Source organism: Myotis lucifugus, unplaced genomic scaffold (assembly GCF_000147115.1).
Source record: "Myotis lucifugus unplaced genomic scaffold, Myoluc2.0 scaffold_91, whole genome shotgun sequence".
Classification (NCBI taxonomy): Eukaryota; Metazoa; Chordata; class Mammalia; order Chiroptera; family Vespertilionidae; genus Myotis; species Myotis lucifugus.
The window spans coordinates 3,014,241-3,034,875 of record NW_005871139.1 but is presented as its reverse complement, the minus strand read 5'-3'; the positions used below and the strand labels follow the sequence as shown (position 1 = coordinate 3,034,875).

General features: G+C 41.9%; 1 protein-coding gene across 1 annotated transcript; it reads left to right on the top strand.

Moving 5' to 3' along the window:
- The first annotated feature begins 1,451 nt into the window (after window positions 1-1,451).
- On the top strand, window positions 1,452-5,939 carry LOC102437803 (tubulin alpha-1A chain). The gene is made up of 4 exons (XM_006091515.3): window positions 1,452-1,797; window positions 3,907-4,129; window positions 4,271-4,419; window positions 4,747-5,939. The coding sequence occupies exons 1-4, from the start codon at window positions 1,795-1,797 to the stop codon at window positions 5,725-5,727; spliced, it is 1,356 nt and encodes a 451-aa protein (XP_006091577.1). The 5' UTR covers window positions 1,452-1,794; the 3' UTR covers window positions 5,728-5,939.
- Window positions 5,940-20,635: the final 14,696 nt, after the last annotated feature.

The following is a 20,635-nucleotide window of genomic DNA, read 5'->3' as shown; positions in this document are numbered from 1 at the left end:
ATTTTCCTGTCTTTTTACTGATACATACTTCTATTTGCTAAAGAAAGATAAGATGATGTTAAAGATTATTTTTCCTATGAATTACGCTAGAAGTAGATAAAGTAATCTGTACGTTGGGTCCCTCCCCCTCTCCCAGGGAAGACTACTGAAGCAAATTAGAGTAAGTAAAGCAGAGCTGTGGATAGCAGGCTAGAAAATTACATGGCCACCATTGTAACACCACAACCTGTAGCAGCTGTCTTCAAGCCCCTCCCTCTCAGCCCAGCTCGGCTGGCCAACCCAGCAGGAATGAATGAGCTCTGCAGAGCACTGTAAATGGTGCTGCAGACCCTAAAAATATGTCACTGAAAACCGAAGGGAAAATACAAATTTTCAACTTCGTGACCATTACAAACCTCTTTACCTCTGAGATTTCATTAGCCATGTCAGGAGTACTCAGTCCCGTCTTATTCTGCATAGCCTATCCTTGTTGATAATGGAGCCTTTCCAAGTAGCAAAAGAATGTTACTGCAATCCATTTCCTAAGGGGTGAAAGCAAAGCCTTTTTGTCCCAAGAGGCAATTGAGCAACCACCAGTCTCTAGTTGAATAGCAACGGTGTGAGGCTGGCTACAGTTCCCACAGTTGCCTCTCAGAGTTTTACTGGATTCATATAAGATCCGTAAAAAAAAGAAATGCAGTTATTGAGCTACCATCACACAGTTGTCTGTGGATGGAGGCAACATTACAAAATGGTCTTCCTTTTCCACTGTACAGTTCTCCTTTTTAATTTGGTGTTTCAGTTATTTTTCTCATTTCAGAAAACAGAACAATGTAAAATATAACTGCATGCACAGGTAGTACGAGCTTCTCAACTCAATTCTTTCTCCTTGTATTTTCTCAATTCTTTATCAGGAAACATGATTCATATTACATAGACTTCTGGTAAAGGAATATTTCTAGTAAACTCTTTAACTGCGGTATGTTCATTAGATCTTAATTATTGCCATGTTAAAATCACTTGTGTGCTTCCATATTTAGCATGGTTATTCTTTCCATCTTCCATTTTTGTTTAGCTATTTCGGGGAGGGGAGCAAAAGAAGGTCTGAAAATAAATTACTGGAACCAGGGAAACCATTTTGGATGGCTCTATTATTGAACCTTTAAAAAATCACATTTACCCAAGCCATTTTAAGCGTCATTCCCGTCGCCTCTGCTACTTTATTTTAAAGCAATTAGAAATGTTGAATCCTCACCGAATATGGTCGAGTTCAATATACTGTACTTTGACGGAGGAACTGGGAGTAATTTTCCATTAAATATTTCATCACAACACAAATTCTGCGATTAAGTGTTGGGAAAAAACCTTACATTGGTGATTTTAACTGTAGTTTGAGGTTAAAGCAACATAAAATCATCCGACCCCAGTTCTCTTTCTTCCTTTTTGCACTCCCCTTTCCAGCCCCACCCCACAATGGATGCTCGACTGTTTTTTCTCGGTCTCTTTGTCTGAAGGATGCAAACAGTCTATGGATGCTAGGGAAAAGGGGGTGGGGGAGAAATTACCTCATCCCATGTCGTTTGCACCAATCACAACTCTCCTGTCGTGGCTTCTCTGGGCAGATTGAGGGGTCTGGACCAACTGGAAAAGGCCCCAGCCCATCCCCATGGTGACTGAGTTGTATATAGGGAGCTGCATCCGCCCATGTGCCGCAGGTTCTCTTACATCGACCGCCTAAGAGTCGCGCTGTAAGAAGCAACAACAACCTCTCCTCTTCCTCTCCGCCATCCGCTCGGCAGCCTCAAAGCAGCAACCATGGTAAGAATTTGTTTTCCCTGGGTCTTTGTGGCCGTTGGGTGGGGTCAGTCTTCCAGGGTCTATTGGAAAATCTGAAGCCCCATTCTTTTACGACTTCTTTGGTAAGGGTAGCCTTACGCTTTGTTGGCAAGGTTAACCTTCGTCTACCCCAAATCCTGGAGCCGGCCGCCGCCGCAGTGCGGAGTGCACCAGCCCAGCAAGAACTGCGCCCAGGGCGCCGCAGAACCGCGGGGGAGAACAAAGGCGACGTGGAAGGGTTTTTGTTATCTGAGCCTTTCCAAGCCACAGCAGCCCATCTGTTGGCGATGAAAGGGTCTAGGGCAGGGAAGGAGATCGCGGCGTCTCCTGCTTGGCCGCCGGGTATGTGTACACTGTATTCGTGTGACTCCGAGAGGCTCTTTTCTTCCTTGCGTGTTTCCCGAGGGACTGGGAGAGGAGGAGTCGCCCAAAAGACCAGGGGTCGGTGGGTGTATCCGGGAGGAGTTGGGGGCAGAGAAGGACTGGGACAGAGCGGAGCCTTGGGTTAGTTAAAAAAAAAAAAAGTTCCCTCGCTGGTTAGTCGGCATTTTAGAAAGATACCCGTATATTAATGGGGGAAAGTGGTTAGTTTCTGTTGGTGCCGGCGTCAGGGCGGCGCAGGGGCGTTGTTTGTTTCTGGCTTCTCTGGCCTTGGAGCCACTAGGCGGGGTTCACTCTTGCTAAACCTCTTCTGTCAAGAGAAGACTTAGTAAAAAGTCTTTCATCATTGCAGAACTGTAGGCGTTAAAAGGCTTTTCATTCACTGCTAAAATTTAGATGAAATAGTTTTACTTGAGGAGCAAAATCACAATTCACTTGACAAGCCCTTTAAAGTCTGGCCCTTGGCTACCCCACCCTGACTGACGAGAGAGAGAGAGAGAGAGAGAGAGAGAGAGAGAGAGAGAGTGTGTGTGTGTGTGTCTTGGCCGCATGTTCAATGAAAAAGACCAGTGTGTGAGAGAGCCAGGGTACCCCAATGTTCAGGACCCAGGGAAACGCCCTTCCCTGCCCCCCCCCATGTCAGTGAAGAGACAATGGACAGACAATAGAAGTTGTAGCCATAAAGACCATAGAGAAGAAAATATCTATTGAATGTGATTAGTATGAACATTTTACGGTGAGTAGAAAAATCTCAATGAAAATAGGTACTATTTTGTTTTTTAAAATATATATTTCATTATTCTTTCACTGGGTTCTTTGTTTGGTAGCTTCTCATGTGATATTTGTTTCTAATTTAGGAACTGTTGTTTTAAAGAAACTCATAAAAAATAAATATACTCATAATTTTTCAGTTTTTTACAGTGGAGAAAATTCTGGAGAAACTTTTTTAAAAAGTAATGAAATTGCTGCAGACAAAGAAGAATTATACTCTGTGTCCAGCTGTCTTTTGTTTGAATGCATCTTCATTAATTCATTTCAATTTAGGCATATGGTCCTAGCCTGGCTCAGAGGAGGAAAACTGGCAGAATGGCACAATGAGATCATGTAGGCAGTTTCTGGAAATAGAGCTTGCTCTGTTAAATAATGTAGCAGACAGTGCAGGCTAACACCAGGCACCACAAATTCAGCAAGGCAGGAGTCAGCCCTTGCTGAGCTTCCAACCCCCTGGTACAGATGGATTCTGCAGATAGTCTGCAGAAGGGTGTGGCTTCTAGCCTCAGCTGCAGTGCAGATGTCCATGTTGAAATACTAAATCATATTTAGAAGAAACTCTTATCTTTATTTAAAGGGGAAGGTGGTAGTAATATTGATTCCAATTAATGATTTAATTTTAAATCATTTAATTATCTTCATTTTATAAAATCTGTGCTTTGAATATTTTTTAAATATGGAAAATTTATTTAAGCATGCCTGTGGGAACAATGGACTTGCACCATATGCTAAACAGTGCAACATTATTCAGGCCACACCCATATGCAGCATTTGTAGCAGGTGCTTTCTTTAAAATCATTTTTATCATGTTAGGGAGATGACCTCTGATAAATTTGAAGACAACCTGTATGTTACTAGAAATATTTTTTTTAAATCTACTGAAAATTCAAAATGCTACCACAACCTAATATTACAATTTTTCTTGTTTCCTTTTAACAGCGTGAGTGCATCTCCATCCATGTTGGCCAGGCTGGTGTCCAGATCGGCAATGCCTGCTGGGAGCTCTACTGCCTGGAACACGGCATCCAGCCCGATGGCCAGATGCCAAGTGACAAGACCATTGGCGGGGGAGATGACTCCTTCAACACCTTCTTCAGTGAGACGGGCGCTGGCAAGCATGTGCCCAGGGCAGTGTTTGTAGACCTGGAACCCACAGTCATTGGTGAGTTGACCTCAGTAACCCAAGTAAGATCCCAGGGGTCTGGGACAGGAGGTGTGTCTTGGGGGCTCTGTCGAGGCCTTGGGGTTGAGCAGGCTGTGCAGGTTGTTAGTGATGGGCAGCTGCTTTGTTTCCTTTTTGCAGATGAAGTTCGCACTGGTACCTACCGCCAGCTCTTCCACCCTGAGCAGCTGATCACAGGCAAGGAAGATGCTGCCAATAACTATGCCCGTGGACACTACACCATTGGCAAGGAGATCATTGACCTGGTCCTGGACCGAATTCGGAAACTGGTATGTTTCTTCTCAAGAATAAAGAAATTAATGAGCCCAAGGAAGACATTTAAAGTATGCTCTTTTTTTTCAAACACAGAATTGAAATGTAATAAAGAGTGGGAGATGAATTATTCATTGTTTGTTAAAACATGAATTATTTGAAATCATTTCATAAATTTTAATGAAGAAATATTTTTAATGAAGAAATGCTGAGTTCCTCCAGAAAGGCCTACATTTTTTTTAAGTGTTTCCTGTCAAAATAAGATTTATATCATTGGAATGTATGAAAAGTGAAAATACATGACAAAAGGCAATAACTATGTTTCCTCTATTCTTTTCTAACAGGCTGACCAGTGCACAGGCCTTCAGGGCTTCTTGGTTTTCCACAGCTTTGGTGGGGGCACTGGTTCTGGGTTCACCTCCCTGCTGATGGAACGTCTCTCCGTCGATTATGGCAAGAAGTCCAAGCTGGAGTTCTCCATTTACCCAGCCCCCCAGGTCTCCACAGCTGTAGTTGAGCCCTACAACTCCATCCTCACCACCCACACCACCCTGGAGCACTCTGATTGTGCCTTCATGGTTGACAACGAGGCCATCTATGACATCTGTCGTAGAAACCTCGATATTGAGCGCCCAACCTACACTAACTTGAATAGGTTGATAGGTCAAATTGTGTCCTCCATCACTGCATCCCTCAGGTTTGATGGAGCCCTGAATGTTGATCTGACTGAATTCCAGACCAACCTGGTGCCCTATCCCCGCATCCACTTCCCTCTAGCCACATATGCCCCTGTCATCTCTGCTGAGAAAGCCTACCATGAGCAGCTTTCTGTAGCAGAAATCACCAATGCGTGCTTTGAGCCAGCCAACCAGATGGTGAAATGTGACCCTCGCCATGGTAAATACATGGCTTGCTGCCTGTTGTACCGTGGTGACGTGGTCCCCAAAGATGTCAATGCTGCCATTGCCACCATCAAGACCAAGCGTACCATCCAGTTTGTGGACTGGTGCCCCACTGGCTTCAAAGTTGGCATTAACTACCAGCCTCCCACTGTGGTCCCTGGTGGAGACCTGGCCAAAGTGCAGCGAGCTGTGTGCATGCTGAGCAACACCACAGCTATTGCTGAGGCCTGGGCTCGCCTGGACCACAAGTTTGACCTGATGTATGCCAAGCGTGCCTTTGTCCACTGGTACGTGGGTGAGGGCATGGAGGAAGGAGAGTTTTCTGAGGCCCGTGAGGACATGGCTGCCCTTGAGAAGGATTATGAGGAAGTTGGTGTGGATTCTGTTGAAGGAGAGGGTGAGGAAGAAGGAGAGGAATACTAAATTTAAAATGTCACAACGGTGCTGCTTTTACAGGGAAACTTATTCTGTTTTAAACATTGAAAAGTTCTGGTCTGATCAGTTCATTTGTATGTAGAGCAGTGTACACTCTCATATACAATTAGGCGTATGCTTTAAAACACAATGCTTTGTTACAGATCCAAATTGTCAATTTCTCTGATGGGTTTGAATAAAGTATTCCCTGTCTTAAATGAGTTCAGACTTGTGTTTTCTATTTGGGTGTCTGAAAATATTTATGTACTTATTTAGTATGTTGAGTAGAAAGGATAAATGTTGACTGATATATACATATATTACAAAGTGACTTTATTTCAAATTATATTCATGTATTATAAAATAAATTATAAAATATATATCTAATATTATAATTAAATAATATCCATGCTATTCTTAAATTTTGACTCCACTCTAATAGTTACTTAAAATGCTAGTACTTTTGACAATTCACATTTGCTAATATACAGCCAATGTCTGATCGGTTGCTGAGTCTCATACAACTAACATAAAATGGTGAGTGTCCAAATGCATCATCAGGTCTTACAAGCTTATTTTCACACCCCCTACTTGGCATGTGTCTAGTGCTATCATGCTTCCTCTGTCTGGGTTTGCAAAAGAAGTCTGCTCTCCAAGCAGTTTTCCCCTATGCTCTACCTAGTTCTTTCTTTTTCCAAACTTATTTGGAATGTGACAATGGAAAATCTTCATAAATTTATTCACTCTATGTGCTCTCCCAGGAGCATGCCCTTGCCTTTCTCTTTCCCTTGCCCCTCCTTCCTACATCCCCCCCCCCCCCCCCGCCATTTTACCATTAGGTTCCTCACTCCCAACTCCAAGGGCTCTTCCTTTACTTCTATAACTTGTTTCCTAAGCCCATTTCTCCTAGGAGTTACTTTCTCTATCTCTAGTTTACCCAATAAATGTTCTCTTACCAAAAAAAATTTTATTCACTCTAATGTGTTAATTATTTATCTGAATTTTAGCTCTCCAAAGATATTCTTACTTTAATATGGGTCAATCACTTCAAAGAATAAAACAGTGCAATTGTAGGCATCAGCACCAACATGGTAAGAGAAACCGTTTTGGACAAATGTTTTCTTCAACAATAGAGTTCACCTGCTAGTCCAACTGACCAAAAGGCTAAGGATCCAGGATAACAAATTGTCTTGTGCTATCATGTTATGTTACCTTGTTCTGGTAAAACATCCAGTGGTGATAAAATTTTGTTTTGTTTGTTTTAGTATCAGTAGCCTATTTATCTTTCCTTTGACACTGCCAACTAAGGGGCGTAATACCATTGTAGTTACTGGAATCTGAGTTTAATGTAAGTTAATGGAAATACAGTCATGTGCCACATAACATTTCAGGCAGTAACAAACTCATATAAGACAGTGGTCCCATACATAATGAAGCTGAAAAATTCCTGTCACCCAGTAATGTAGCCATTGTAACATTCTAGCATACCACATTACTCATGTTTGTAGTGATGCTGGTGTAAACTTACTATGCTGCCAATTGTATAAAAGTACAGCACACACAATTGTGTACAGTCCATAATATTTGATAATAAACAACCATGTTACTAGTTTATTTACTACACTTTTTTCATCCTAATTCATTAGTAATTACTCAGTAATTTCAAGAACTAGATTAGCAGAGTGACTTTCAGTACACAGAATCAGGCTCTGCTTTTCCAGACCAGTGTGCTCCTTTTTCTCCATAGAGGTAGCTAGACAGAAGTGGGTTTCTTAATATTACCACCCTGTTGCTGTATCTCTCCTCCAAGTGATTGGAAAGAAACATCGATGTGTGAGAGAAACATTGATGGGTTACCTTCCTGTACATACCTCAACTGGGGATTGAACCTGCAGCCTAGATATGTGCCCTGACTGGGAATCTAACCTGAAACCTTTTTGGTGTATGGGGTGACATTCCAACCATCTGAGCCATCCAGCCAGGGCTGCTCAGCAGTTTTTATTAGAAGCCAATGCAAATATATTTGATGAACAAAAAATAAAAGTCCTCATTCAGATAAAAAACAACAACAATGTAGAAAGTAGATCAAGTGGAAGTTTTTTTAAAAAAAATACGTTTTTATTGATTTCAGAGAGGAAGGGAAAGGGAGAGAGAAATAGAAACATCAATGATGAGAGAGAATCATTGATAGGCTGCCTCCTGCATACCCCCTACTGGGGATAGAGCCTGCAACCCCAGGCATATGCCCTGACCAGGAATCAACAGTGACCTTCTGGTTCATAAGTCGATGCTCAACCACTAAGCGATACTGACAAGGCCAAATGTAAGCTTTTAATGAGCATTCCTAGAAACTAGCAAAGTATAAGAAATATGATATGTATGCAATGATTTTTCATTGAATGGGTCAAGTGCAGGATAAAAGAGATACAAGTATAAAATCAAAGGGGAAAATAGCTCTATGATCCTAATTTTAATTGAAAATAGTATGAATTTGTTATGTATTTTCTATTATGAAAGAAAACCCCCCACATTTTATAGCTTTGTCCTTCACTGACAAGGCCTAGGACCACCGTAGCAATGAGTATCCCTAGCATTCAGATGGTTGTCTCTAAATACTATTTCCCACTAAAAAGAACCAGAATGTTTTAAGAGGAAAGACTGGTTCCAAGGTTGGAACAGGAAATATACAAGTTCAGCCTCAAATACTTTCTCATTCCAGAAAGCAAGGAAGATATCAAAAACTACAATAATATGCACAGGAGTCAAGTTGAAGGAGCTTTCATTGTGGTACAATAGTGAGTGCAATGGATTGAACCATATAAAATGTTAAAATCCATGAGCTCATTATATTTTGTGTTAGTTTCATTTAAACAACAATGGAAAACAGTATGGCAGCTACTTAAAAACATTAAATACAGAATTACCATATGATCCAGCAATTCCATTTCTGAGTATATATTCAAAAATTGAAAGCACGGACTTGGACAGATATTTGTATACCTGTGCTCCTAGCAGCATTATTCACAATAGCCCCAAAGTGAAAGCAATATCTATTAATAGATGAATGGATAAACAAAATGTGGTATATACATACAATGTAATATTTTTTAAAACTATATTTTCAGCCATAGCTGGTTTGGCTCAGTGGATAGAGCGTCGGCCTGCGGACTGAAGGGTCCTAGGTTCGATTCTGGCCGAGGGGCATGTGCCTGGGTTGTGGGCTCAATCCCCAGTGGGGGGCGTGCAGGAGGCAGCCGATCGATGATTCTCTCTCATCATTGATGTTTCTATCTTTCTATCCTTCTCCCTTCCTCTCTGAAATCAATAAAAATATATTTTTAAAAAAAGAGGAAGGGAGAGGGAGATGGAAACATCAATGATGAGAGAGAATCATTGATTGGCTTCCTCCTGCACGCCCCCTACTGGGGATCAAGCCCACACCCTAGGCATGTGCCCTTGACCAGAATCGAACCTGGGATCCTTCAGTCCACAGGCCCACACTGTATCCACTGAGCCAAACCGGCCAAGGCCAATGTAATATTATTAATCCTTAAAAGAAAATAAAATTCTGACACATGCTACAACATGGATAAACTTTGAAAACATTAAGCTAAGTGAAATAAACCAAACACAAAAGGACATATGTTGCCTGATTCTACTTATATGAGGAACCTAGAATAGTCAAATTCATATAGACACAAAGAATAGTTTACCAGGGGCTGGATAATAGGAAGTTACTGTTTAACAGTTACAAATTTTCAGTTTGGAATTATGAAAAAGTTCTGGAGATGAATAGAGGTGATTATTGCAAAACAATGCAAATGTCCTTAATGATACGGATTGTACACTTAAAAAAGGGTTAAAAGTGGTAAATTTTATGTTACGAACATTCTACCACAATTTGAAAAACAAACAAGCAATAAAAGCATAAATCAAGAACTTAAAAAATAGTTACCTTTTGTAGGGAATATTCAAATACAAACTTTGAATGTATTTGTTGGATCATTTTACTATAAAAACATGTAACTGCATTATAAAATTATAATAAAGAATTAAATCAAGGTGGAAAAATATCTCTAAAAATTAAGCCATATGAAACAAATGAATCTAACCTAATATGAAGTCAGTGACTTAAAGTCAGAGAAAGACAAGTGTCACATCATCTCACTCATATGTGGACTCTAATTAACAAAATAAACTGATGAACTGAATGGATCCAGAGACATGGAAGCATGGTACAGAGAGAAGGCGGGGAGAGTGGGTGGGAAGTAATCAACCAAAGACCTTGTATGCATATATGTATAACCCATGGACCATGGATGCAGACAGTGGGGTGGTGAGGGCTTGGGATGGGGGTGGGGGTGGGCTAGAAGGGATCGATGGCGGGGGGGGGGGGGGGGGGGGGCAAAAGGTAAACTTTCAACAATAAAGATTTTTTTAAAAAAGTTAGTGACTCGCCTAGCCGGTTTGGCTCAGTGGATAGAGCATCAGCCTGTGGGCTGAAAGGTCCCAGGTTCGATTCTGGTCAAGGGCACATGCCTGGGTTTCAGGCTCAATCCCCATTAGGGGATGTGCAGTAGGCAGCCAATCAATGATTCTCTCTCATCATTGATGTTTCTATCTCTCTCCCTCTCCCTTCCTCTCTGAAATCAATAAAAATATATATTTTAAAAAGATATCCAGCCCTAACTGGTTTGGCTCAGTGGATGGAGCGCCGGCCTGCAGACTGAAGGGTCCCAGGTTTGGTTCCGGTCAAGGGCATGTACCTTGGTTGCGGGCACATCCCCAGTAGGAGGTGTGCGGGAGGCGGCTGATCAATGTTTCTCTCTCATCAATGTTTCTGACTCTGTCCCTCTCCCTTTCTCTCTGTAAAAAAATCAATAATAAAAAATATATATGTATCTTTATTGATTATATATGTATCTTTATTGATCATATGTGTATAGATAGATAGATAGATAGATAGATAGATAGATAGATAGATAGATATCCAAAAAACATATATAAAGTGCCTAGGGATAAAACTGCAAGATATAAGGATAAAAATGGGAAAGATGCATTTTAAATACATTTCTACATGCTACTAGCAAAGTCTGTTCAGACAAGTCGTTTTATTTTTTAAATATGCCTTTAATGATTTTAGAGAGAGGAATGGAGAGGGGCAGAGAAATAGAAACATTGATGAGAGAGAAACATTGATCGCTGCTTCCTGCACGCCCCCCACAAGGGATCGAGCCCACAACCTGGGCATATGCCCTGACCAGGAATCGAACCAATGACCTCTTGGTTCATGAGTTGATGCTCAACCACTAAGCCACACCAGCCAGGTGACAAGATGCATTTTATTGGAAAAGCACTAAAGCATACCTAAACAAATGGAATTATTATATGCATTCCATGGGTTGGAAGAGTAATCTCATAAAAATTCAGTTCTCAAATTGATCTGTTGTCGAGTATCACTCCCTCCACGTTCTGCGTGGAGTAGGGTTCGGTATTTGAAAGAGGAGCCGCACAGCAAATGAGAGAAAAAGACAGATAATTTTGCAATATTGGGGGACCAGGCGGGCAAGTCCCGAAGGACTTCCACCCATGCTCAGGCTGCTCCAATCTTTTATTGATCTGGAGTAGCCCTTAGGGTAAGGAAGTTTCAATGACACACAGATTAGCAGACAATTTCCAGGAGTAAACAAAAGTATCTGATTAACTCATCAATAGATTTCCAAGTGTAGGCAGAGTAACTGATTAACAATAATCAACAAGGATCTACATAACTATCTAAGGAATTAAGGGAACTAAGGTGGGAATGCTTCAACTATTATTACCTAAATTAACTGAATGGTTCCTAGATTAACTGGGTGGTGCACAGCCCTGTCCTTTGCTAGGACTTTCAATGGCTACTAGCTTTTGGGGGGGTCTCTGTCTAAACTCAGCTAGTGAAGACAATGAATGGACTCCGGCAATCTGTAAATTCAATGCAATTCCAATCAAAATCACAAAAGACTTTGTGTGTGCATGTGCATGTGCATGTGCACATGCCAGGAAAGCATGCACTTGACAAAAGAATATGTCATAGATGACACCATACCAGAGGATTTAAAAAAATATATAGAATGGACAGAGTCCCTGTGGACCACTTTGTATAATACAGGGAATAATGTCCTCATGGGACAAAGTGCTTGGGGTGTCAGCTCTCTTAGAGCAAGCCTCCTCATCCTTCTAAGGCTTGGGTAGATATCACTTACATAGACACTTCGTTTATTTAGACATTATACTACAAACTGCCTTTCTCTGTCCTGATAAGAAAGCTGAAGAAGAATATTTACTACTCAGGAAGCTAACTACGGATCCTTTTTATCTGGCCAACCAGGCTAAGATGAAGGACTTAAGATTAAATTTGATCATGTCTATTCTCTATGTTAAGTTTCAGATTCTCTGTTACTCTTGACAGATCATATAAAGAGATAAGGACTCTTTTTTGTCAAACTGTTATGCTACAGAGTCTAGCTTTAGCATTCTGGAATGTAACCCCTTAATTCCAAGACTTGGGCTAACTGCAAAATACTTATACTGTAATATGATTTAGAGAATTAAAAAGAACCATAAATATGTCTACTAATGGATTTTTGTTAGTTCATAAATTATTCCTGTATTAATTAAATAAGCTATTAAGATCATCTTACTAGCCCTAGCTGGTTTGGCTCACTGGATAGAGCATCGGGCTGGAGACAAGGGTCCCAGGTTCAATTCCGGTCAAGGGCATTTACGTTGGTTGCAGGCACATCCCCAGTAGGGGGTGTGCAGGAGGCAGCTGATTGATGCTTCTCTCTCATCAATGTTTCTAACTCTCTATCCCTCTCCCTTCCTCTCTGTAAAAAATCAACAAAATATATATTTTTAAAAAAGATAATCTTACTAGCTTTATATTAATTTAACCAATAACCATATACATTGTACAAATTATCTAATTAGTTAGAAAACCACAGATCTTGGACCTAGTTTTTTCTTTGGAAACTTGAAAATTATAAATAAATAAAAGAAATGTCTTTAAAAAATTCATAATCAGCCGAAACCGGTTTGGCTCAATGGATAGAGTGTCGGCCTGCGGACTGAAAGGTCCCAGGTTCGATTCCGGTCAAGGGCATGTACGTGGGTTGTGGGCACATCCCCAATAGGAGATGTGCAGGAGGCAGCTGATCAATGTTTCTCTCTCATCGATGTTTCTGACTCTCTATCTCTCTCCCTTCCTTTCTTTTTTTTTTTAAATATACAAAAACTTTATTGAACTGTGCCTTATAATGAACATTCTAATCCAAAATTTCAGAAGCACTTCAGAAAGAATTGATCAATCAATATTCCAAATTCTCCACAACTCCATTTGTTCCCACACACCTTGCTCTTGATCCCTTCCTTTCTGTAAAAAATCAATAAAATATATTTTTAAAAAAAGATTCATAACCAACTATAATGCCAAGTCTTGTTTTTCTGCAACATATAGTATAAGTCTATTTACATAAAATTATGTATGTATATGCATAGAAAGATATCTAAAAGCATCTTTAACAGTATTTTTACTAATGATGGGATTTCAGGTAAATTTTACTTTCATTATAACTTTTTAGGCTGTCTGAATTTTCTAGAATAAATATGTAAAACAAAGGAAATGGAAAATATTTTGTAATATGTATTTTTATTGATTTTAGAGAGGAAAGGAGAGGGAGAGAGAGAGAAACATCAATTATGAGAGAGAATCATTGATTAGCTGCTTCCTGCACACCCCACACTAGGGATTGAGCCCACAACCTGGGCATGTATTCTGACCAGGAATCGAAGCATGACCTCCTGGTTCATAGGTCGAAACTCAACCACTGAGTCACGCTGGCCAGGCAGGAAATTTTTTTTTTTTAAGGATGAATTTCTCTGATTTGACCTTAAAGGCCTATTTATACTAGCTATATAGGCTGGGTGTAAAAAAAATCCAGGATATTCCTTAATGATGCACTCTATTAGTTTTACAAGTCTATTTATACCTAATGTTGCATGTTCTAGATGACACTTGCAGTTAACCTCCCCAAGTCATTATTTTATAAATCATTTTGTGGCAATGAGTCAGGAAGCAATTTCTGCAAAAGCATACATTAAAGGTGCTAAGCAAATGTCTCACCTGCAACCTTGAATCTGAGCAATTCTCATTCTTTCCTTTTTTTTTTTTTTGGTAAAGAGCAAAAATCTTAATTTTATCAAGAGTGTATGATTTAGGCAATGTAAGTCAATAGCACCTACTTTAGAAATACTCCAATGTAGCTGAAATTTTCTTTTGATGACTTCTCACATTCTTATTCAGCACTTCACTTTCCGGTACTGACCATTCTCAACCCTTTTCCATGCCCTACTATATCCCATTTTGTTTCTTTACTATTAATTTCTACCAATAGTCCACTAGTATCTGTAAAAATAGTGGTTGATTACTTAAGATATCATCTCTCCCTACAGTATTGGTATTTTATACAGGGAAGTTTTGGGAACTAAAGATTGGACCTTTTTGTTGTTAATCCTCACCCAAGGATATTTTCCCATTGTTTTTGAGAGAGAGTGGAAAGCAGGTAGGGAGAGAGAAACATGGATGTGAGAGATTGGTTCCCTCCCACACACACCCCATCTGGACCAGGGGTGGAACCTATATCCCATACCCTTAACCAGAAATTGAACTGTGATCCTTTGGTATATGGGCCAATGCTCTAACCACTGAGCACATTGGCTAGGGTAAGATTGGACTTTTAAAGGAATCATCAGGAAAAGACTATTTCAAGCACCATCTAAGGCAAAGCAGATGATATTTTGGGTAGCTATTTTAAGTATCCTGAGCTATTAAATTCAAAGTACACAGTGATAGAATAATAGCCACTCTTCCTACCCCAAGGCTAACCCTGCCTCTCACACTTTATCTCTTGTTTTTATTTCTAAAACTAGAGGCCTGGTGCATGAATTCATGCATGGGTGGGGTCCCTAGGCCTGGCAGGCGATCAGGGCTGATCAGGGCTGGGCTGATCTGGGCCTGCTGGCCAAAGGCAGGACAGGGTGAGGGACCACGGGCCGATTGGGACCTGCCGGCCGGGGGGAGAGACAGGGCGCTGGAGGTTGGCCGCCAGCCTCAACGAGGGAGCTGGTCCTCAGCCCCCTTGGGAAAGGGGCTGTGTCCACCGCCACCCACCCCGAGTTCCCTGACCCAGCCTGGGGCCAAAGGCTCCAATGGGGTCAGGAGAGGAGGCGACTGTTGCGGGGCCAGGTGCGGAAGGTTGGCTGTGAGAGTGCACTGACCACCAGGGGGCAGCTCTTGCATTGAGCGTCTGCCCCTGGTGGTCAGTGCGCGTCATAGCGACTGGTCCATGGGTCATTCCAGTCATTCGGTTGTAACGGTCATTTAGGCTTTTATATATAGATAGAAAACATCTGTATTGAAATGTAATTCACATATACAATTCACCCATTTAAAGTGTACATATCAATGGTGTTTAGTATATTCACAGAGTTATGCAACCATCATCACAATCAATTTTAGAACATCTCGGAGACCACCAAGATGGCGGCATAGGTAAACACCGGAGACTGCTGCCGCAAACAACCACTTCAAAAATACAACTAAAAGACGGAACGGACATCACCCAGAACCACAGGAAGGCTGGCTGAGGAGAGACTCTTCAACTAGAAGGAAAGAGAACAGCATTTCGAGGCTCAGAGGAGGCGCAGTGTGGAAAATTTAAAGGTGCAGAGGTGCGCGCGCAAAGCGGGCTGGTGGCTGAGGGCGCAGTTGTCGTTTTCTATCAGGAGGGAGTCTCAGACTCTGAGCTCCAGATTCGGGCGAGTCTCTAGGGACTCAGACTCAAACGGGAGAAGCGGGATTGTCTAGCATCAGTTGGAACGTGAGGGCAGCTTTCTCTCCGAGGTTTGCAGCGGTTGCCAGGGTTCTGAGAAGCAGAGCCTCTGGGAATGGGACTGAGAGCAGCCATAACTGCTCCCTCCGCCCGCCCTGTTGATCCCCTGGGACCCGCCCCACCCAAGCCCTGCGCAGAGCCATTTGCCGGATCGCCTCAGGCAAAGGCTAGATTAGCACCTCCCCAGAGGACAGAAGTTTTCCCACAGCTGATTCTCACAGCCAGTCGGCCTGGTGGTCAAATCCCTCTAGTATTAACTACAACAATCAAGGCTTAACTAGAACAAGACTGTGCACAAAGACCATAAGGGGGTGCACCAAGAAAGCATAAAAAATGCGGAGACAAAAAAACATGACAGAAATGGAGGATATAGAGCTAAAAAACGCAATTTTGAGGGCTTGCAATAAACTTGAGGAGAGCCTCACGAAAACTAATGGGACCCTTGATGCTATGATAAAGAAACAACTAGAAATTAAGCATACACGGACTGAAATAAAGAATATTATACCCAATAGCAGACCAGAGGAGCGCAAGAATCAAGCCAAAGATTTGAAATGCGAAGAAGCAAAAAACACCCAACCGGAAAAGCAAAATGAAAAAAGAATCCGAAAATACGAAGATAGTGTAAGGAGCCTCTGGGACAGCTTCAAGCGTACCAACATCAGAATTATAGGGGTGCCAGAAGATGAGAGACAGCAAGATATTGAAAACCTATTTGAAGAAATAATGGCAGAAAACTTCCCCTACATGGTGAAAGAAATGGACTTACAGGTCCAAGAAGCGCAGAGAACCCCAAACAAAAGGAATCCAAAGAGGACCACACCAAGACACATCATAATTAAAATGCCAAGAGCAAAAGACAAAGAGAGAATCTTAAAAGCAGCAAGAGAAAGAGACTCAATTACCTACAAAGGAATACCCATACAACTGTCAGCTGATTTCTCAACAGAAACTTTGCAGGCCAGAAGGGAATGGCAAGAAATATTCAAAGTGATGAATACCAAGAACCTACAACCAAGATTACTTTATCCAGCAAAGCTATCATTCAGAATTGAAGGTCAGATAAAGAGCTTCACAGATAAGGAAAAGCTAAAGGAGTTCATCACCACTAAACCAGTATTATATGAAATGCTGAAAGGTATCCTTTAAGAAGAGGAAGAAGAAAAAGGTAAAGATACAAATTGTGAACAACAAACATGCATCTATCAACAAGTGAATCTAAGAATCAAGTGAATAAATAACCTGATGTACAGAATGAACTGGTGATTATAATGAATCAGGGACATAGAAAGGGAATGGACTGACTATTCTTGGGGGGGAAAGGGGAATGGGAGATGCGGGAAGAGACTGGACAATAATCGTGCACCTATGGATGAGGACAGTGGGTGGGGAGTGAGGGTGGAGGGTGGGGCGGGAACTGGGAGGAGGGGAATTATAGGGGGGGGGGGAAGAGGAACAAATGTAATCTGAACAATAAAGATTTAAAAAAAAAATTTTAGAACATCTCATCACCCCCAAAAGAAACTCTGTCACCTAGGCAACCACTAACCCTATGCAACCCCTAATCTATTTTCTGTCTCAATGGATTTGCCTATTCTGGACATTTCATATGGAATCATACATATGCAGATTCTTTTGAGAGTATTACAGATGTTCCCCTTCCCCCTCCCCTCACTGCCCCCTCCACCTGGTTCATACCCAGCCCCAGGCCTTCACCACCCTATTGCCTGTGTCCATAGGTAATGCATATATGCTTATAAAATCTTTGGTTAATCTCTTCTCGTCCCCCTCTTCCCCTTCCCTCTGAGATTGGTCAGTCTGCTCCATGTTTCCATGTCTCTGATTCTATTTTATTAACCAGTTTATTTTGTTCATTAGATTTCTTTTTCATTTATTTTGATTTTTAGATTTAATTGTTGATAGGTATGGTATGTATGTATTGCCATTTTATTGTTCACATTTCTTCTTCTCCTCCTTCTTCTTCTTCTTTTTCTTCTTCCTTTTCTTAAAGAACCAGAGGCCCAGTGCACAAAATTCGTGCACTTGGGGGGGTGGGGGGTCCCTCAGCCCAGCCTGCATCCTCTTGCAGTCCAGGAGCCCTTGCCGGCAGTTGGACATCCTTAGTGCTGCCGCAGAAGCGGAAGAGGCTCCTGCCACTGCCACTGTGCTCACCAGCCATGAGCCCAGCTTCTGGCTGGGCAGTGCTCCCCCTGTGGGAGTGCACTGACCACCAGAGGGCAGCTCCTGCGTTGAGCGTCTGCCCTCTGGTGGTCAGTGTGCATCATAGCGACTGGTTGTTCCGCTGTTTGGTTGATTTGCATATTAGCCTTTGATTATATAGGATACCATTCAAGATTTCATGTAATATTGATTTGGTGGTGATAAACTTCTTTAGCTTTTTCTTGTCTGTGAAGCTATCTGACCTTCAATTCTAAATGCTAGCTTTACTGGGTAGAGTAATCTTGGTTGTAGATCCTTGCTATTCATCACTTTGAATATTTCTTGCTACTCCCTTCTGGCCTGCAAAGTTTCTGTCGAGAAATCAGCTGACAGTCGTATGGGCACTCCCTTGTAGGTAACTAACTGCTTTTCTCTTGCTGCTTTTAAGAGTCTCTCTTTGTCTTTAACCCTTAGCATTTTAATTATGATGTGTCTTGGTGTGGGCTTCACTGGGCTCCTCTTATTTGGGACTCTGAGCTTCCTAGACTTGTAAGTCTATTTCTTTCACCATGTAGGGGAAGTTTTCTGTCATTATTTTTTCAAGTAGGTTTTCAATATCTTACTCTCTCTCTTCTCCTTCTGGCACCCTCATAATGTGAATATTGGTACTCTGGAAGTTGTCCCAGAGGCTCTTTACACTATCTTCATATTTTTTTATTCTTTTTTCTTTTTGCTCTTCTTATTGGGTGATTTTTACTTCCTCATATTCCAACTCATTGATTTGATTCTCAGAATCCTCTACTCTACTGTTGAATCACTGTAAATTATTCTTTATTTCAGTTAGTGTATACTTAATTTCTAACTGGTCCTTTTTCATGTCTTTGAAATTCTCACTAAGATTCTTAAAAGTCTCACTAATTGCCTTGAAGCTCTCATTAAGATATTTGAGCAACCTTATAACTATTGTTTTGAACTCTGTATCCAGTAGTTTGCTTGCTTCCATTTCTTTCATTTGTGAGATGTTTCTTTGTCTCCACACTTTGGCTGCTTCCTTGTGTTTGTTTCTATGTATTAGGTAGCGCTGCTTTGTTTCCTGGAATTGGTAGAGTGGCCTTGTGTAGTAGGTGTCTTGTAGAGCCAGGTGGCTCAGCCTCCCCAGTCACCTAAACTGGGCCCTCTAGGTGCACCCCTGTGTAGGCTGTGTTCACAGTCTTGTAGTTGAGCCTTGATTACTGTTGATGTCACTGGGAGGAAGTTACCTCCAGACTAATTGGCTATGAGGACTAGCTGTGACTACAGTGGAAGAGCTGCTGTGCAGGAGATACCCCTATGAAGCACAACTTGCTTCAGTAGGGCTTTGGTGCTCACTGAGTCTGCCCCTTGAGTGTGTCGCTTGTGGATGTGTAGAGTTGTAATCTGGTATGGTCTGAAGCTATCCACCAGGTGCACTGGCTCTGGGGCCTCCTGGGAGGTGCAAAGTCAGCAACTGCCTGTGGCAACCCAGCAGGAGCTACAGAGCAATCTGCAGATGGCTGCTACTTGTATTGGGCTTGGAAGTACTCAGGTGAGGCCCAGCTGTGAAAGAAGGCAGGCTGGTGCTAGTGCTGGGTCTTGGGCCTCGTACTGATAGGTTTTGGGCATGCTGACACCAGCAGCTGCTTGTTTAAGAGATTTTAGAAAAGTCTGAAGCCTGATGGGACAAGCCATTCATATGGAAAAGTTGCTGCAAACAGCTTGGATGGGGCTGCAAATTGGATTGGGTGGGGTCTCAGGGAATCAATCACCATGTTGGAGCGAACAGTGAGGCCACACTGATGGAAACTCAAATATGGCTGCCATGGCTGCCAGTCATCTCTGCAACAGAGGAGGTCCCAGCACAGGAACAATGACCTCTGGAAGCACACTCTCCTCTCCCCCACTCCCTCCCCCATCTGGGAGAAAGCTGCCTCTGATTTCCTGCCCCGATGCCAGACAATCCAGTTTCTCCCTGTATGTCCCTGGATCCCACAAAGCAGCCTCTCAGCACTGGAGCTCAGAGGAAGTGGGACTGTGTAAGTTCACGCACCAGCCCTTTAGGAGGACTGCCTGGGGCTCCAGGAGCCTCCATGTCACTTAGCCACAATCCCCGCTGGTTTTTATAGCCCAAAATTACGGGGACTTCTCTTCCCAGTTCTGGAACCCTGTGCTGGTGGGCTGGTATGCAGCTGAGACCCCTTGCTTCTCACAGGAGGCCTCTGTAGCTGAAATACATCTCCTAAATGAAAAAAGCCACACTGGGTGTTGGACAAGCCCGTTCCGTGCCTCCACCCTTCCTACCAGTCTCAATGTGCTTTCTTCTTTACTTCTCTAGTTGTATGACTTACTTTTAGCCAGATTTCAGGCATTTCGGAATTATGGTTTTTCTGTATTTTAGTTGTAATTTTGATGTGGTTGTGGGAGGCAGCAAGTACCAATGTTTACCTACACTGCCATCTTGATTCTCCTCCTATTAAGAGTCGCAGCTTCTTTCATTTAACATAATGTTTTCAAGTTTCATCTATGCTGTAGCATATATCAGTACTTCATTTATTTTTATTGCCAAATAAAATTCCATTATATGAACATACAACATTTTTTTAACCCATTCATCATTTGACGGACTTTGGGAGTTGTTCCCACTTTTCAGCTATTATGAATAATGCTGTGAAGGACAAAAGAATTTGCCACTCCAAAACATGCCTCTTTGGATTCTTTTGAACTGAAGATAATTGAGAAGAAGCAGATAAAATAAAAAAATAAAAAAATTCTCTGCCCTCCCCCTATTTGCCTAACAGCAGGATATAGATTTG